This window comes from Apis florea, unplaced genomic scaffold, assembly GCF_048593485.1.
Source record: "Apis florea isolate Af1SG1 unplaced genomic scaffold, ASM4859348v1 contig_3367_pilon, whole genome shotgun sequence".
In the NCBI taxonomy this organism is placed as follows: domain Eukaryota; kingdom Metazoa; phylum Arthropoda; class Insecta; order Hymenoptera; family Apidae; genus Apis; species Apis florea.
Window position 1 is genome coordinate 418,951 of NW_028256746.1, and position 16,849 is coordinate 435,799.

The following is a 16,849-nucleotide window of genomic DNA, read 5'->3' on the forward strand; positions in this document are numbered from 1 at the left end:
TTGGATAACGTGTGTAACGCGCGCGTGCAACGATCGTGAGCAGACAGGGTCGCGGCTCGATGGCAAGCGTGAAACATCGCTTTGACCACTTGAACTTAGATCTCTAAATCTTGTTGTGGCCGTGTGTGTGTACGTGAGAGCGAGCGCTCGTGCGTACACGGGGCGCAGCTATTACACGAGCAAATCTACGTGTCGTTCAACTCGTAATTACGATTTGTTTTCGCGATGACACCTTTGTGTGTTTATGCAAAGCTTATAATCCATGAGAATTCGGAACGGCAATATCTTAGGCAGATAAGCGTGATATACGAGTATATACGTTCCTCCACGTTAAAATACGTTGGCATCGTACCAACTCGTGTTAAAGATTAAAATCTGTTGGCTACCTGTAAACAAATGGATTTTCACCACACGCATTTGATAAATAACGACAACAGAACGAACTTCATTTTTCCACTTTTTCCCCCCGTTTCTTTTTCTTTCACGCGGCACTTACGGCGCCTAAGTGCGCGTATCGATCACGACGGAATAATTATATTACAGATCCTCGAGTTTTTTAATAAGCTTCGTAGAAAATTTTTCTTAATTTCATTTTCATGTTGCGATGCAAATTTCTTCCATTCATAATTCGCGAGCATTCGAGTATTTATCTTTGAAACACGTATTTTCAAAGATTATTATTTCGAGGAATTTTTAACGAGAAACGCTTTTTCGATAATTGTACGATTGTTTTTCCTTTTTTTAATTGCCCAGTGATGATGATTTTTTCCCGTAAGACGTATGATGCGATATTTATCATCGGTAAAGTAAAGTCGCATTTTTAAGTTTTACGAAATATTATTCTATTATTTTTTTTTATTAAAATATTTAATCAAGGTTGAATAAAAAAATCTTCAAATTCGTCAATATTTAAAAGAAAAAAGAAAGAAAGAAAGAATATTTCTAAAAGATACGAGTTATGATGCTGAATTGGTAACGAATGGAAACGAAGAATAGATTTCGAAAATATCGGGACAAGATTATAAAGTTAGATACACTTAACCACCAACTTTTATCTCGTTGAAGAATTTAATCGCAAAAATTAGAGTGTAACAATTTGAACACGTTGTTTGATTTGATGGATCTAAATCGATTCGATTATCACTCGATTCTATAAATCGTTAACATTATTATTTACTTAAGATTCGTTCTAACGTAATACAATATTTTTCCTTTCAATAAGAGTTTTTCCTTCGCTTTAAATTTTATTAAAAAATCGTTATATCATTGATTGATTGATAAGAGGAAAAAGTTGTTATTGTCGTGACAAGTTGACAACAATAACGAAAGCACTTACTTAAGCCACGTGCGAGGATCTGTTGCAAATAAACAAACGCGATTGTGCAATTAATTAAGACAGTTTATACAGAAATTATTTATTTTTTTATTACAAGTTTACAGCACCACATATTGTGATAAAAGTAACATCAAAATTATCAATGGGAAATAGAAACGGGGAGGGAAAATATAAGGGAAGAAATTTTTCCTCGATCGATGGTTAAACAATCAAACAATGACTTAATTTGTTCTTGCGACATCTTTCCATTCTAGAATGGAAAATTTCTAACTGTAAGAGTCTCTAATTCAAAGAGATTTTCGATCTGAAAAAATAACTTAGATGGAAAGAAAGAGGTCGCGTACTGCGCGTAATTATAGTTCAAGATATAAGGCGTATAAGGTTGTGGCTGGGGAAGTTCTCCTCTTTCGCGCTCCCGGATAGAAGCAGAGGAAAGAAGTGAAACTCGCGGTGAAACGATGTGTGAGGTCTCTCCCACATCCACGTGTGTGCCCACCGAAACCGCCGCTTTGTTTCGGATTAAAGAACCGCCCAAATCCGTATTGCGTTACGGCGCCGAGTCACGTATAATCACTCTGAAACGTAAAACCAAATTAACGCGGATTCCGACCATTCGCTTGCCCGTCACACGGCTATCGTCGTTTAAGTTCTTTATCACACACGACCACCCTCTCTCTCTCTCTCTCTCTCATTTCCGTCCTCGAGTTCAATTTCTCGAGTTATAATAAATTTTCCAACTTTTGTCATTATCCTATTCCGATCCATCACAAGTTTCACAAGTTACCCGTAAGTCGGTGAAAGAATTGAAATATTTATCGAATCTAATTAATTAATTTAATTAGCCGATAATACGAACGATTTATATAATTAGATTTCAACTTGCTATTCGTTTCAATGATTAAGAAAATAAACACTTGAAAACATTCCGATCGATCGATAATAGAAACGTAAAAATCGTGTTTTATTGTGAAAGATAAAAAGAAGCGGAGACAATGAACAAGTAGATTTATTCAAATTTTATTGCCATCGAGACACGTTCCTTTTTTTTCATTTAGGCTATTAGATTTTTAAATGTTTTCGAACGTTGTTACGAACCTTGATTACGATATCGCTATAAACAATCCAATATTCTAATTATGCTAATCAAGTCGATCGATGAATTAATCATTAATTCAGAGAATAGCTACGAGCTATCAAACAATTTATATATATATATATATATATTTTTCCTGAGTTTCAATGATCGATTCAATGGTTTGTACGTTAATTCATCACGATGAACGATATTTATTCATAATATTCGAAAGAAATTTTTATTCTACAAAAAGTTCCACGTCGAATCGATCGTACGCGAACAAATTATTGGGACCGAATATCACGATATATAAAATGTTACGCGAGAATAATATTCGAATTAACGAATTCATGGTTAATTTGTCATTCGTGTCGTAATTGTCAGGAAAACGCATTACGTTTGTCGCGTGAACACCGGCTTGATTTGACAGTTCCGTATGATTTACACGCTAGAGATAAAAAGTCTTCGATTAAAGCGCGCTTCCTATCCCGAGGGCGTATCGAAGCATTTATAATGCAATTACGTTTTTGTCCTGACCTTTCCCCGCGGCTTTCTGTGACCGACATTTTCTCTTATCGTGTCATTCGAAACGAGAAACTTTATTGTATGTTTGTTGTACCTCGATAGAATGCTTTAAAATTTTTATTCTCTGTTACCAGGCCAGAATTCCTTCGTTTAATCTCATTGATGTCGTCCAAAACAAGTCTTGCAACAAAATTCGTACGATATTATATCGGGTACACTGTGCTTTGCAACATCATTTCGTCCTAGAAACATATAAAATCAAGAATGTAATATCTATATATTATTTATATTAAAAGATTAAGACACGTTGTAGATTTGAAAGGGAAAAAATGAAAGAAGAATATTCAATTGACATCTCTTCCTCTGTGGTCACGCGCCAAGAGAGTATAGATAAGGAGAGGAAATAGTTGAAAAAGGATAGAGATAGAGTAGAAATATTGAAATCAACGCCATCTTCAGAGTGCCGTAAATGAAACACAGAAAGAAAGGATAGAAAATAATAGGAGAAAGATAGATATACAGTAAGAATTGACCCATGCTGCCATCTTCTGAATATTTTTAAAACTTTTTTCGCATTTAATATCTGTTGAAGTTAAAAGATGGCGCTAAGAGTCAATTCTTATCCCTACCTTTCCATCATTTTCTAGCCTTTCTTTTTGCGTTTCATTTGCAGCATTTCACTGGAGATGGCGCTGATTTCAATATTTTTTTCAAACCCTATTTCTATCTTTCTTTCACTTTGCTTTTCTTGTCCTAGTGACATAGTTACTAATGTATACACATATCTATTCCTTCAACTATATCAATAATAAAATTTTCTAATCTACATAAATTGGTGATTAATAATGCAGCTCTTACAATTAAATGTATTATTTATACTATTCTTCCAAAACAGATTTATTTTTTATAATTATTGTTATATAAATTTAAACTTTATACATCTTTATACGTCAAACAGAGAAAAGAGTTACATATACATTTTGTTTTATATTTGTAATTATAAACAACTGTTTCTTACCCTATTAAAATTAAATATTCTTCATCTAAATGTCTCCGTAACTTCAAGGATGAACTTTACACGTTATCATATTAATTATCATAATTGATTTTTAAAATATACATGATATCATATATATATAAAGTATAAATTAATACTTCAACAACTAATATTTATATTAAATTGTATATGTGAATGCATTGTAATCATTCTATCTATCTACACTATCATTTTTCAATATGACCGGTCCATTTGTACTTTCAATATTAATATGGAATATTCATATCCTATTTTCATATTATAAAAAAATATTGAATTCACAAAATCAAATCATAATCTCTCTTACATTAAAAGTACTTTGAATTATTAACTCTATTGAATACGAAAAATAAAATATTTAATAATAATATTTTTAATGATTTTTTATTAAATTTATATTAAAATATACTCATGACTAAATTAATTTTATGAGAAATTTGATTTTAATAGGATTTCATTTAACAAATTAAATTTCTAAAAGTTACAGTAAACTAAAATATAAAATTGATTTCAAAACTGACATTTGACAATCCTAATTTTTACTTCAAAATTGATTTTTGCAAGGAAATTACGTATATTTAACAAATTATTTTTCTTTTTAACAATATTATTTTTTGACCACAAATACATTCACTATTTTTACACATATATACACTATAAATTATATCATCATTGTTATATTCACAATTAATGGAATACTAAAATTAACTTGAGAATTTTAAAACGGTGAAAATGTCATATCTCGTTTACGGTTATGCGTCATAACCAATAAAAAGAAGGAAAATAAATATCGGAAGAAGGACAGAGATAGGATAAAAATATTGAAATCAGCGCCATCTCTAGAGTGCCGCAAATGAAACGCACATAAAGCAAAGATAGAAAATAATTAAAGAAGGATAGAAATAGAGTAAGAATTGATCATTTGCGCCATCTTTTGGCTTACAAAGATATTGAAAATGAGAAAAGTTCTAAAAGTATTTAAAAGATGGCTCTGAGTGTTGATTCTATATGTCTATCTTTTTCCTATTATTTTCTATCCTTTCTTTTTGTGTTTCATTTACGGCACTCTGAAGATGGCGCTGATTTCAATATTTTTACTCTATCTCTATCCTTTTTCTCACCACTCCTTCTCTTTCTCTATAGTTATTCGCAGAAATACACTCAGGAGATTCCGATATCTGATTATTGTATATCTTTACTGTTTTCTTTTCCTAACTTATTGATTAATTTATGAATATTTTGATTTATATACGTTTACGTAACGATCAAAAGATAGCGATGAATAGAATCACATAATACAATTCATAATATTCATACGAATACTATATAGGAATACTTATGATAAGATGTATCAAAAAAAAATATTTTAATCGAATTTTAAGATAAATTGTATAACAAATTAGAATTATGTAATCTTAATAACGATATATTGAAAAATTTAAATTAATTGAAAACTAATCTTAAATTGTTTTTATTCGAAATAAATTGAATCTTTATTTAATCGATACAGAATAGACTTACATTTAACACGTTCTACACCGAGACAATATAAATATGTTTATTTGTTTTAAACAGCGATATAATAAAAATTATATTTGTAGTATTCCTAGATTACTTGTTATTTGAATAATATATTTGTTATAAAAAAATATTATGTAGAGGAAAAAAAAAAAGTTTGCCAGGTGTGGGGTTCGAACCCACGCTCCCAATTGGGAACCAGAACTTAAGTCTGGCGCCTTAGACCGCTCGGCCAACCTGGCTTGTTGGTGACATCGTTCTCTATATCACTATATATACGTATATTGAATAACTAGCAAATTTTTGTTTTTTATTTAATATTTTTAAATATATACTAAAAAAAAGAATTTTAACGCCGTTTATATATAATATATTAAAAAATATTTATACTTTTTATATCTTATCCTTATTGGGCAAAATTGAATTTTTGATATATCTTATCCCTATTAACGTTCAATTTTTTTTTTTAAATCGCATTATCTAGCAAGCTCGATTTACTTAAAAAAGTCTCCCAAATGTAAAATTTAATGTTTTTTGCTTTTTAATTTTTTTTCGCACAAAAAATATATCTTTTAAACATATTTTATCTTATTCTCCTCTATTAGTTTATTAGATATTAAATAAAACAAAATGCAATTTATTTTCGTAAGATTAAAAACAAAATTGTGATAAAATTTTTAACATTTACAAAAAATTAATTGCACACATATGTACGTAATTGACCATCGTAATTGAATAATTGTAAAGTAAGAAAAATAATTGTAACAAAAAAAATATTTGATATAGAGTTTTTATCAAATACAAATACAATACTATATTCGTAAAATTATGGAATACATTTAACTTTTATTTATTTATTATCTTATTATTATCACTGTTTCGAAACATAAATGAAATATCTTTCGGATTTTTCGGATACCGCACACTATTGTACGAGTTGTAGAATAAAGGTAACTCGATAGCGGAGAATAAAGATTATCGGTAATCAGCAGATGGTAATATTCTTTCAGATCGATGGAAGCACAATGCATCGGAAGAGTGGTGTTGCCAGAGCTTACAAACAGAATTCAAATGGAGCCGACTCGGCGAAAAAGCAGATCTTATCGCAGCGAACTGTCAAGGGTGCATCACCAGATTGCTCCTATCCCTGCCGGCTCCCAACGGCCCCGGTTCATCCCCTTTGACGCCCGACTCAAATTCTACCCCGATATCGCTCTGACGCAAAAGAGCATACGGAGTAACACGTCAATATACTTTTGGAGCTGATGTAATTGCTATTAATACGGGAAGCAATATGAAATGCGAATTCCAACAAATTTTATCTATATTCTTTTATATTATTTTTATATCGTCGAGCCAAAAGAATAATAATAATTGCGAATATTTAATATTAAATACGTCATTAGTTCCAGAAATATTTCATTCTTTCGATGCGACAATTATTTAATTATAAAAATATGTTTGATTTGTTTTTTCGCATTTTAGTGAAAAAAAAAATACAATAGTAATAAATAAAAATGAAATATAAAGTGATGATAAAATAATTATTTTTACAAACTTTCCACAAAAATTGCTCGTTTTGTGCTCTTCCTATTTCTCTTATTTTCCTTTTTTTTTTTCTTTTTTAGATTCCAATTAGATCGAACGCGACATACCTCGTGTAGAATTTTATGGGATCGCACGTGGCGAAAAAAGTAAGCCGACTGTTTGTGGTAGATTGGCGGGCAACGAGGGTGCTGTTTGCAATCAGGGGATCGAAACAATTCGGTGAGAAAGCCTGTTAATGTATCGAAATATAAAATGTGCAATGTAAAAAAAAGCATGTTCGACGTTGCTAAATTGTGCTTTGTTTTTTTTTTTTTTTTTTTTACGGTAGTACGTCTATAATAATTAATTCAGAAACAAGTGGACGCTAATTACCGAAACAATAAACGTAAAGTAAGAAGAAGATTGATTTGCGATCGCATTAATAATTAGCAAGCGAGCGAGCATGTGCCGCTACCTCGCGAGGAAATAATAAGCAAAATGACGTATGATCACGATGAAAGAACGTGTTTTCGTAGGGGTCGGGAAGGAAAGCAATATTGGAAGAAAAACGATTTCGTATTGTATCCACGTTGTAACGTTTGCAATGGGACACGTGGCGGACGTACCGCGTGCCACGTGCCGACCAATCTAAATCTAATAACACAAACAGCTTTACAATAACGCGCGCCCTGCGTGCTACCGTTTGCCGGTAACAGGACACCATGTGAACTAATCGGTCCGAAGTGGTCCTCGAGATCCTGTTTCGCTATTTGTTGATCCCAACTCCTGGGAGCACAACCATTCGTGCGCTAGTGGAAGACCGGTTAAGAGTCGTTTTGTTCCTGTTTTTCACGTTTGCACAATGGTTAAATACGATACTCACCGCCGTTGTTCTTCTTCTCGAAGAACGATGTAACGTTAAACGAAATGAAAGGATCGGTATAAATAAATCTAAGGATCGATTTTAATTCTCAAAAATGTAAGTTTAATTTATTTTAATATACATCGACGAGTGTTTGTGTACGCGCGTATACGTTCGTATGTGTTCGCATGCGTACAAGAACGACACGCCATGTAAAAGGATGACATTGTGTGATCGAACGAAAATGATAATTAATATATATATATGTTTATATATATATATATTATAATCAAGATCACAATATCACAATATCAGCGCGTAGCTCCGGGACAAAGAGCTTTTTCGTTAAGGAAGTTTGCTCGTCGAGTCGATATGCAAAAAGGAACTTTTTACAATGATAAACTTTAACGATACTCGTTTCGAAAAGGAAGAAACAAAAAAAAAAGGGAAAAAAAAAAGAAAAGAGAAACGATACGATCTACGCTCGTATAACTGCTGCAAAATCTGGACTAATCGAAGATTTCAATTCTGCAACGGTACATGCTTCGTATACTTTCGTGAGATTCGTTTCCTGTGAAATTTGTTTTGGGCCGGCTTATCGAACGATTTCAATCAACTATATACGTTTTATACAGTTGCTGCGGACGATTCCAATTTTTAACGTTGCTTTCTCTCCCTCCCTCTCTCTCTCTCTCTCTCATTCTCTCTCTCTCTCTCTCTCTCTCTCTTTGAAGGACACGAATCGCTATAAACGTACGTACGTAGGAAGAAATAAGTTTTGACCTATTAGTAGAAATATATCGATGAAAAAACAGCGGTATGTATATATATATATATTGTTATATTATCACGTTGGTGGTCGATTAGCACGTTAAAAGATTGGATCGCCAGCTTTAATGTAATCATACTCAAGTCAAGCTATGACGATCTACGATTATTTACATCTATGTATAATTAATTTTCGCCCTACAATCACGTTAATAATCGTTTCGTTGGATTCCTGGAAATAGTTTTTATCTTTTTGTACATCGCAACAATATTTACAAGGAAATTTACAAATTACGAGTTAGACGAGTGTTTATTTACGCTACCTAGCCGATATTGGTTAGTCTCTTAAAACGTACGGGTAGGAAGATAAAATTTCAAACTTTGAAAATGCTTTCTAAAACTATGATGTCTGTTATTCACTGATAAGCGATATGTCCGTCTAGTGGTGTCATTTCGCCCTAGATCCCCTTTATTATATAGCCTCTTTGCTTGCTTTGATATAAAATTGCGCGGCACCCTGTCAACGTCCCCGCCTGCGTATACTATTTTGCCTGTTCAACAATCGGGCGCATCGTCGGAACAACGCCGTATCACGAAACACGAAGAAAAAACACTTTTTGTTGAAAATACTTTGTCGCAAGGTTACAATCATTTAATGATTTTCGTATACGAGAGGAGACGCAGGGCAAACGAGGTACTCGATTCTATCGATAAAAACGATACTCTTTTCGTACCGAGATAGCTAGATTAAAAATAGCAATATCGGAGGGCACGAAAAGTAAAATAGTCGTTCGGTTGTTTTTTTTCTTCTTCTTCTTCTTTTTTTCTCAACGATATTCGAACGAATTTTTTTTTAAAAATAAAACAATTTCAAAGGATTAAAAGATGTATCGCGAGAAATGATTCATTTATTAAAATTACATACAATCACGTATGTAACTTCTCGCGATCCGATCGTTTCTTTTCTCTTCCAAAACTTGTACATCTATGAACGAACGTACACGAACCGAACGACTGTATGTATAAATGGATGAAGAAAAAACTCTCCTACGTGCTTCGATATGTATCATTCCTTAACTTATTCGATCATCGTGATAATGATAAAACGTTATCGATCTTTTTTTATTATTATTATTATTATTATTCTTTTTTTTTCTTCTTCTTCTTTTTGCACTGTTTACTCTCGCAAACTGAAGAGTGATCGGTCGAAACTCCGACGAAAATCATTGCGCGGACGGTTTCTCCGCGGCCGTTTCTTCTTCGCGGTTACGCGGGAACCGGGAGGAGGGAGAGGGGGAAGGGGAAAAAGGAAAAGGAAACGAATCGAGAGGACCGGTTTCGATTCAAGAAAGCGATTGTCAATCGCGAATACGACGATGATTATCGGAATATTAGAATTCGACGAAAGCCTCCGCGTCGATGGATTTCGCTTCCGTGAACACGTAACCCCTCGATATTTTCGCCGGAGCTTACATCTCGTAACACTATTTCCCATTCGACGAGAGCAACGGACTGGCGGCGTTTGAATATCCTTGGCTGCAGGTCGGCAACATAAATGGATTCACGTTGAACGGTGAACCGACCACCTCTCCTAGTCCTGCAACATACCAACTGTCGGTTATACGTTAGTGCCATTCGCTACAAATTACGAATATATATATATATATTTAATAATAATAATAATGCGAATATATATATAGAAAATTCGTTTCATGCTCATGTATGTATAGAAAAAAGAACTTTAACGATCGGGGAGAAATTTTGGATAGAAGAGTGATTACCCAAGACGAAGAAGAGGATAATCGTAAATTGGAAATTGGTGATTCGTGTGGACACGTGTCGACAAAGCGACGAGGGCTTCAACGGCCGCAATCTTATTCGCCAAATGGCGAATCGGTGGCGATCGGCGTTGGGAGGCGAGGTTAATCGAGAAGCGATATCGAATTAACGAATAAACGAAAGGAGGGAGGGATTTATCAATTGATCGATAAATGAACGTGTGCGTACATACATCCTCGAATCTCTCGTCTCTCGTGCATGTTTCTCATAATTCTTTAATCGTGGTGCATAGGGTGGTTGTGGTGGTGATGATGGTGGTTGTGATGGTGGACGGTTAGCGGTTACTGGGCGGCTGTGGCGAGGTGGTGCTGTGTGGACCAGTGCGGTGGGACTGAGGTGGTCGGTGGTCGTACTACGGGAGCGAACGCACTCCCGTCCCCGGACGTATAGAAAATGCCATACTGTTCGTGCGCTAAAACGAAAATTTCACATAAGGGAAAATCATAAATACATGCATAAACGATTAACTGTACCGTTAAACTGTAACAAGCGGATGCGTCCTCTGTGATTTCGCGCAACATGCGTTTCCCTATAAAATATAAAGCCGACAAACGTCTACGTTCTCGTCTCGTTTTTTTCGAGAGAAAAAAAAAAAAAAAAAAAAAAAAGAAAAAGAAAAAGTAAAAGAAGCATGGAAATCGTTAAAAAGTAAACGATTATTTTCTTTTTTTTGTTTCTTTTTTGTATATAATAAAATTTGACGACGATACTTTTCGAAGCGTAGAAGAAAAATCGATAAGGATTCGGGAAGAAGATAGAATTGGAAAGTGCAGAGACATGGTCGATTTCTGTAGAAGAACAAAAAATAAAAAGGTATACTTACGCGATGTGTAAAGGGTTGGACTACCGGTGTACGGATTGGCTACCGAGTAACTTCCGTTTGTGCTGTGACTGTGAGGCGTGCTGGCCGAACTTCCGCAATAACCACCGCCGGTCACAACCCCGCGTGGACTCGCGCTGCTGCTTTGCCTGTAGGCATCGGCGCTACCACCCACGCTCCCTCCGACGCTACCACCGCCGCCGCCTCCGCCTCCAGCACCGGCTCCTGTCGTCACGGAACTACCGTCTAGAAATAGAAACCTGCCCGTCAGACGAACTCGTCAGTATTTCATCATTCTGTTCATTGCGTTTTGCCTACTGGCACCGGAACGAGGAGAAAATCGACGTGGCTACCTAACGCTGGATCAATCGTGGAATTTAGATTCGTTCTCGCGAATTTTATACTTTTCGAAGAAATTAATATTAAATCGGTATTATTATTTTGCACACGCAATAGTACAAATGGTAAACCACTATATTGTACATTTATTGAAAAATGTTTTATCGGGTTTTAATACAGGGTATCTATAGGACAACGTCGATTCTAATTGTCTAATATACAACCATCGTGTTATCGTGTCAGTCTACTATACTGAATATCGTTTCAATACTTGCCGTCTGTCCATTTCGCCGCGCTACCATTTTCCTGTACCGTCACCGCCAGCTGTCCTGTATACGAGTTAAACGCTGTTGCCGAACTAGAGGTTGGAGGTGCAGGCGGATGACCCGATCCCGGACTTCTCGGTGCTCCCGTAATTCCAGCGTTTCCGCTTCTGGGCATACTGTATAAAGCTTCCGCGAGGTCAGCCGCCCTTTTCAATATGATCTCTTTTGGTAATTTTTCAGGATCTCCAGGATGCCGGGGAATAAGCTTCTGTAACCTTTGGAAGCCGTAATCGATCGTGGGTTCGTTCAATGCTGAAAAATTTTGTTGAATGTCATTGTTTCTTTTTTTTTTTTTTTTTCCTTCTTTTTCTTATATAATACGTCATCGTGAGAATGGAAAGAAAAAGATTGTAGCTTTCCGTTATACTTACAAACGTAGACGAATCTACCAGGTGCACCTTTACAGAATTGTTTAGTTTTATAGGATAACGTGACTTCAACGACGCCTGGTATCTGTCGAGGAGGAGTTTGTACTCTGATCGCATTTGGTGTAATTAGCTAGAGAAAAAAAAAAAAAAAAAAGAAAGAAAGAAGCGAATTAAATTAAATCGCAGCTTAGAAATTTGTTAAATTTCGATTTTTAAGAAATACGAAATTACACACCTCGCTCCAAACCAACATCGATCCAAAAACAACTTGAAGCCCATCGAAAAAATTCTCCCCAATGATTATCACTGTCGATCCACCAGATGTCCACCCTTCGTTCGGCGATATCGCTTTTATACACGGTGTTTGAAGAGGTACTGGTGTATAAAGACCTAATTGCGCAAATACAAAATATTATCGCTTATTTTATCGATACAAATAGCATTGTTAACTTGTCTTTGCAAGATTTGCAAGATTTTCAAATTATTCCAGTGAAATGGTGGTTTGAATTAAACCTACCAGAGACATAAATTAAAATTGCACACAGTGTTAATATCTTAACATTATAGTATGATTAGCCATTTACATTTGCACGTCTGCCCTGTTGCGTTATAAAATTATTTTAAGCTACATTAACATTCTAATTATGTATGACCTAATTTGCGCTAAAATAAATTTTACGAAATGTACCGACGTGTATATGTACATACAATTTCTTAATTACGATTGTTAAACATATACGGTAAAAAGAGGCCCTCGATAAATACGTATAAGCGACGTCCTGTCACGCGTCGGTTTTATACGCGAAATCACGAAAACGATAATACGAATAACAACTCAAAAGAGAGGGGTTTGAAAAATTACGCGAATAATCCTTCGATCCTGTGCGAGGCAAATCGAGACAGTTGGTTACGAGATGGGATACGGAAAATTATCCGAATATTCTGTTTATTTGGTGGAAGCCGCTTGATAGATATATTTCTATTGGGAAGAGAAAGTAAAAAACAGTAAAAGAAAGAGATGGAGAAAGAGAAAGGAGGAGGAGGAGGAGGAGGAGGCTGAGAGTGGTGGGCAGAGAAGGGTTGTAACAAGAAGGAAGGGAGGCGATCGGGCCGCCGGTGTCTCTGCTTGGAATTTATAACCCAATGATATCATTTTGTACCCTGGCGAAGCCAAGCCACCCCCGGTACCAACCCTGGCAGAGCGGAGCCACGGCAGAGTGGCTGACATCATGGTATATTGCCCCCAGTGATGCTCAAACAGTTTCCACCTCGAGCGCTTACGCCACTAAATCTTAAAAGGTTTAAGAGATTCGAACTTGGCCCACGATTTTCAAATATCGCGTTTCGAGATTTAACGACTACTCAAATCTGTTCCCTTTGGCATCGTTACCGTTGTAGAACGTGTTTTGGAAATTTATATCTGCGTCTACGTATCTGCGCTAAATAGAAATAAGATTCGAATATTGGAGAAAGGACATAGCGTTAAAGAACAGCGGTATCCGTGTAAATAGAGATTCTTGAATGGGACACGGGTATTTATTGCGTTCAATGTAGAAGAAAGTCGTTAAACAGAGTCGGCCACGTTGGCAACCACCCTGCTGGAGAATTGTCGGGTAAGGTGGTATGAGGCGGAAAAGTAGGAAGAGGAGGTGGAGGAGGGTTGAAAAGAGGGATTCAGTGGAGGAGGCCGGAACAAGCGTACCAACCCGGAATAAATAAAATCCCCCGTGCCACTGGCAAAGTGGTAAGGGGTGCTACTCCTTCTACTCTTTCGAGCGTCTCCCTTACCACGAAACCGTGGCCAAAGACTCGTACTCCAACACGTTCGGCCCGATTCTCTCTGATCACTGTGAGATCGCGCGATAACTTCGTTTACCCGGATATAAAGATCCGAGAACTTTCCCGAGAAAAAAGAAATTCCGCTTTCGCTTTCATCATTTTACGATAAATTGCGTTCCGTTTCGAACAATTTGTGTTTTTTTTTTTTTTCATCGCGATATGGAAAATCTTTCCACGAAAACAAACTATCGATGAATTATAAACGAACCGCTACTATCCTGCTACGACAAATCCTGATAGAAGAAGAAGAAGATCCGTTTCGATCGATCTGAAACTTTGATTTCTGGAACGGATGGAAAGATATCCATCCGTTTGTTGTAACAACAACAAGATGTTCTCTTTATTCGTCCTCTCTTTCGACGTTCCCCCCTTCTCTCCTTTGTCTCATTGGTATGCTTGTTTCAGCGTTTTGGGAGTTGCTCGCCAGGGAATTTGGAAAGAGTGTTAGCGGTATGGCGTCACAGTAGTTGCGAAAGCCGAGAGGATGGCTCGAGATAGCGTAAACTTAGCATTCACAAACCGACATCTCGGAGCAACCAGCGTTAAGATGGGAGAGAGAAAAGGAGAAGTCCATTTTGACTCTCCTCCCTTTCCTTTCTTCTTCCCTTTTCATCCTTCCTATCTATCCGTATCTCTCTTCCCTCGATGGCAGCTAACTTGGTAAAAAAAAAAAAAAAAAAGAGAGAGAAGAGCGAAATGAACGGCGAAAAATACGACAGGATGAAAAGAAGAAAGCTGGGAAGAAGCGAAAGAAGAAGAGGAATGGAGGAAATAAAGAGCAAGGAAAGAGAGAAGCGTGGTGGATCCCTTCGTTTTCCCGCATCCCATTGATTTACATCTTGTCTTGGCGCGGCAAGGAAGAAAGAAGACTGGAAAGAAGAAAGGCGGGAGAGAAGCGAAGCCGCGCGTAGTCGAGAGGGTGGCCGCATGATATCAGCCGTTTGTATGCGCGACCGACGCCAAACTTTGCTGAATTGCCCTATGACTCCTTATATCCTATTCTCCGAGCACGCCCCCTCCTTTTACGATTCCACCCTCTCTACCACTCTACCACTCTCTACTCTCGAGTCGTTATACCGATCTCGAAGAAACCGACTCGCGCTCCCTTCCCTTTCGTTCGAGAATTCCGTAAGGGTGGTGGCTAGGATTCTCCAATTGTAAATGACGACTATAAATCGGGTAGGGGAACTATCGCGAGATTACGTGTACGCGATTAATTGCGTGTCTCGCCTGCAATTTAATTCCGTATCATTTCTATTCGAGGAAAGGAAAATTCATCGATACCGATTAAAATTGATCGACCAATTATCTTATTTGTACCAAGCTTTTTAAATATATTAACCGTTACATTAATTTTAGAGAGGGAATTAAATATTCAATGTGATCGAGCATAAGCATTTAGGAAGATATTATCACGACATTTATGATTGCAGTTGAATAACAGAGAGTCGATGGTACTTACTGTTGTATTCTCCAGGATCACTGGGATCCAATCGTTTCGTTCTACGTCCGTGTTTGCTGTTGTTGTGAACGAACATGTTGTCCGAGACGGCCAGTAGCGGTCCCTCTACTCCTACTTGCGTGGAAATGACCACCTGTTACGGAACGTTGAAATTCGTCGATGTAAGATTTCGGTTATAAAATTTAGGAAAATTTTATTGCACAAAATAAATTGTACGAATGATACTGCTTTTGAAATTTGTTCCAATCGATAGATAAGAGTATCGCGTAAGGAATTATTTTATTACAATTTTTTACAATTTTTTGACCGTATAGTAAAATGAAACTATGTCACGTAGAACGTGTTGCGTAATTTTATTTACGCGTTATGTAAGTACATATGTTAATCATATATCTCTTGCGAACAAGCAACGTTGCCTGATTTGCTGCATCGCATTATATGTATTCGCCATGCATTCCGTGACTCTCGTGACCCCCTATTTGCACGTATGATAGATACTATCGTACAAATGTATGAATATAATCTCATTAAAGCTGATCCTTGAAATAATATCCAGTAGTAATTAATTTGGCACATTATGGTATTAAATAATTTATCCTTTTTAAATATTATACGATATAAATATATACTTCGATATAAACTACAGTATACTTTCACTTAAATTAATTACAAAATTATCCTCCATCGAATGAATTACTAGCAACGCTAGATTGAGAATAATTGAATTTGGCTTCAGTAGGTAAAGTAATCTTTTTTTACGATATAAGCAATGTGTTTTTACGAATAAAAGTTTGGGCAAATTGAAACAAGCCACGCGGTTAACCTCGAGTTTGTCAGATGCAAACAAGAGGACGATGATTTTCGGGAGAAAGTAGAAAGAACGTTTATAAAATCGACTGGGCGGTTGGTAAATGCCCAAAGTTTTGTCCTTTCGCAACTTCACAACTTTCTTGGCTAGTTGGCTGTACTACGTAGCACGACGTAACGTTGTGCAAACTTGGCCAGCACAACTTGGTGAGGGAGGATAAAGGTCTGACTGGCCTTCGCGAGACAAATTTTCAACAAGGAGGGCGGACCGCTAAAATTTTAATTCGCAACGTCGAGTAATAAGCAATTCCTAAACAAATTCCGAAGAAGGGATAAACGGTTTAACTTTAAGTTTATCTTTAACTGCTCGAATGCAAATACGAATCCACGAGAGGATGCGTA

The 16,849-nt window shown here is 36.2% G+C and overlaps 1 protein-coding gene, 1 long non-coding RNA gene and 1 other non-coding gene across 4 annotated transcripts in view; all 3 read right to left on the reverse strand.

Annotated features, from left to right (window-relative positions):
• Positions 1 to 1,399: 1,399 nt before the first annotated feature.
• Positions 1,400 to 4,761, reverse strand: LOC147656998 (uncharacterized). The gene is made up of 3 exons (XR_015293316.1): positions 3,955 to 4,761; positions 2,949 to 3,178; positions 1,400 to 1,911 (listed from the first exon to the last, which is right to left on the reverse strand). It is a non-coding gene; the product is annotated as an uncharacterized LOC147656998 (long non-coding RNA).
• Positions 4,762 to 5,648: 887 nt separating this feature from the next.
• Positions 5,649 to 5,732, reverse strand: TRNAL-UAA (transfer RNA leucine (anticodon UAA)). The gene has a single exon. It is a non-coding gene; the product is annotated as a tRNA-Leu (tRNA).
• Positions 5,733 to 7,985: 2,253 nt separating this feature from the next.
• The window catches only part of kn (EBF transcription factor knot), a 68,220-nt gene continuing 59,356 nt past the window's right edge, over positions 7,986 to 16,849 (reverse strand). The window contains exons 8-14 of one of the 2 annotated variants that reach the window (XM_086911767.1): positions 15,641 to 15,773; positions 12,575 to 12,729; positions 12,343 to 12,469; positions 11,921 to 12,223; positions 11,310 to 11,552; positions 10,659 to 10,898; positions 10,128 to 10,258 (exon numbers count right to left, since the gene is read on the reverse strand). In XM_086911767.1, the coding sequence (XP_086767893.1) occupies positions 10,768 to 10,898; positions 11,310 to 11,552; positions 11,921 to 12,223; positions 12,343 to 12,469; positions 12,575 to 12,729; positions 15,641 to 15,773 (1,092 nt within the window). In that variant the 3' untranslated portion in view covers positions 10,128 to 10,258; positions 10,659 to 10,767. Of the gene's footprint in view, positions 10,259 to 10,658; positions 10,899 to 11,309; positions 11,553 to 11,920; positions 12,224 to 12,342; positions 12,470 to 12,574; positions 12,730 to 15,640; positions 15,774 to 16,849 lie in introns of both variants that reach the window. The other variant, XM_086911768.1, reaches the window with a different exon arrangement.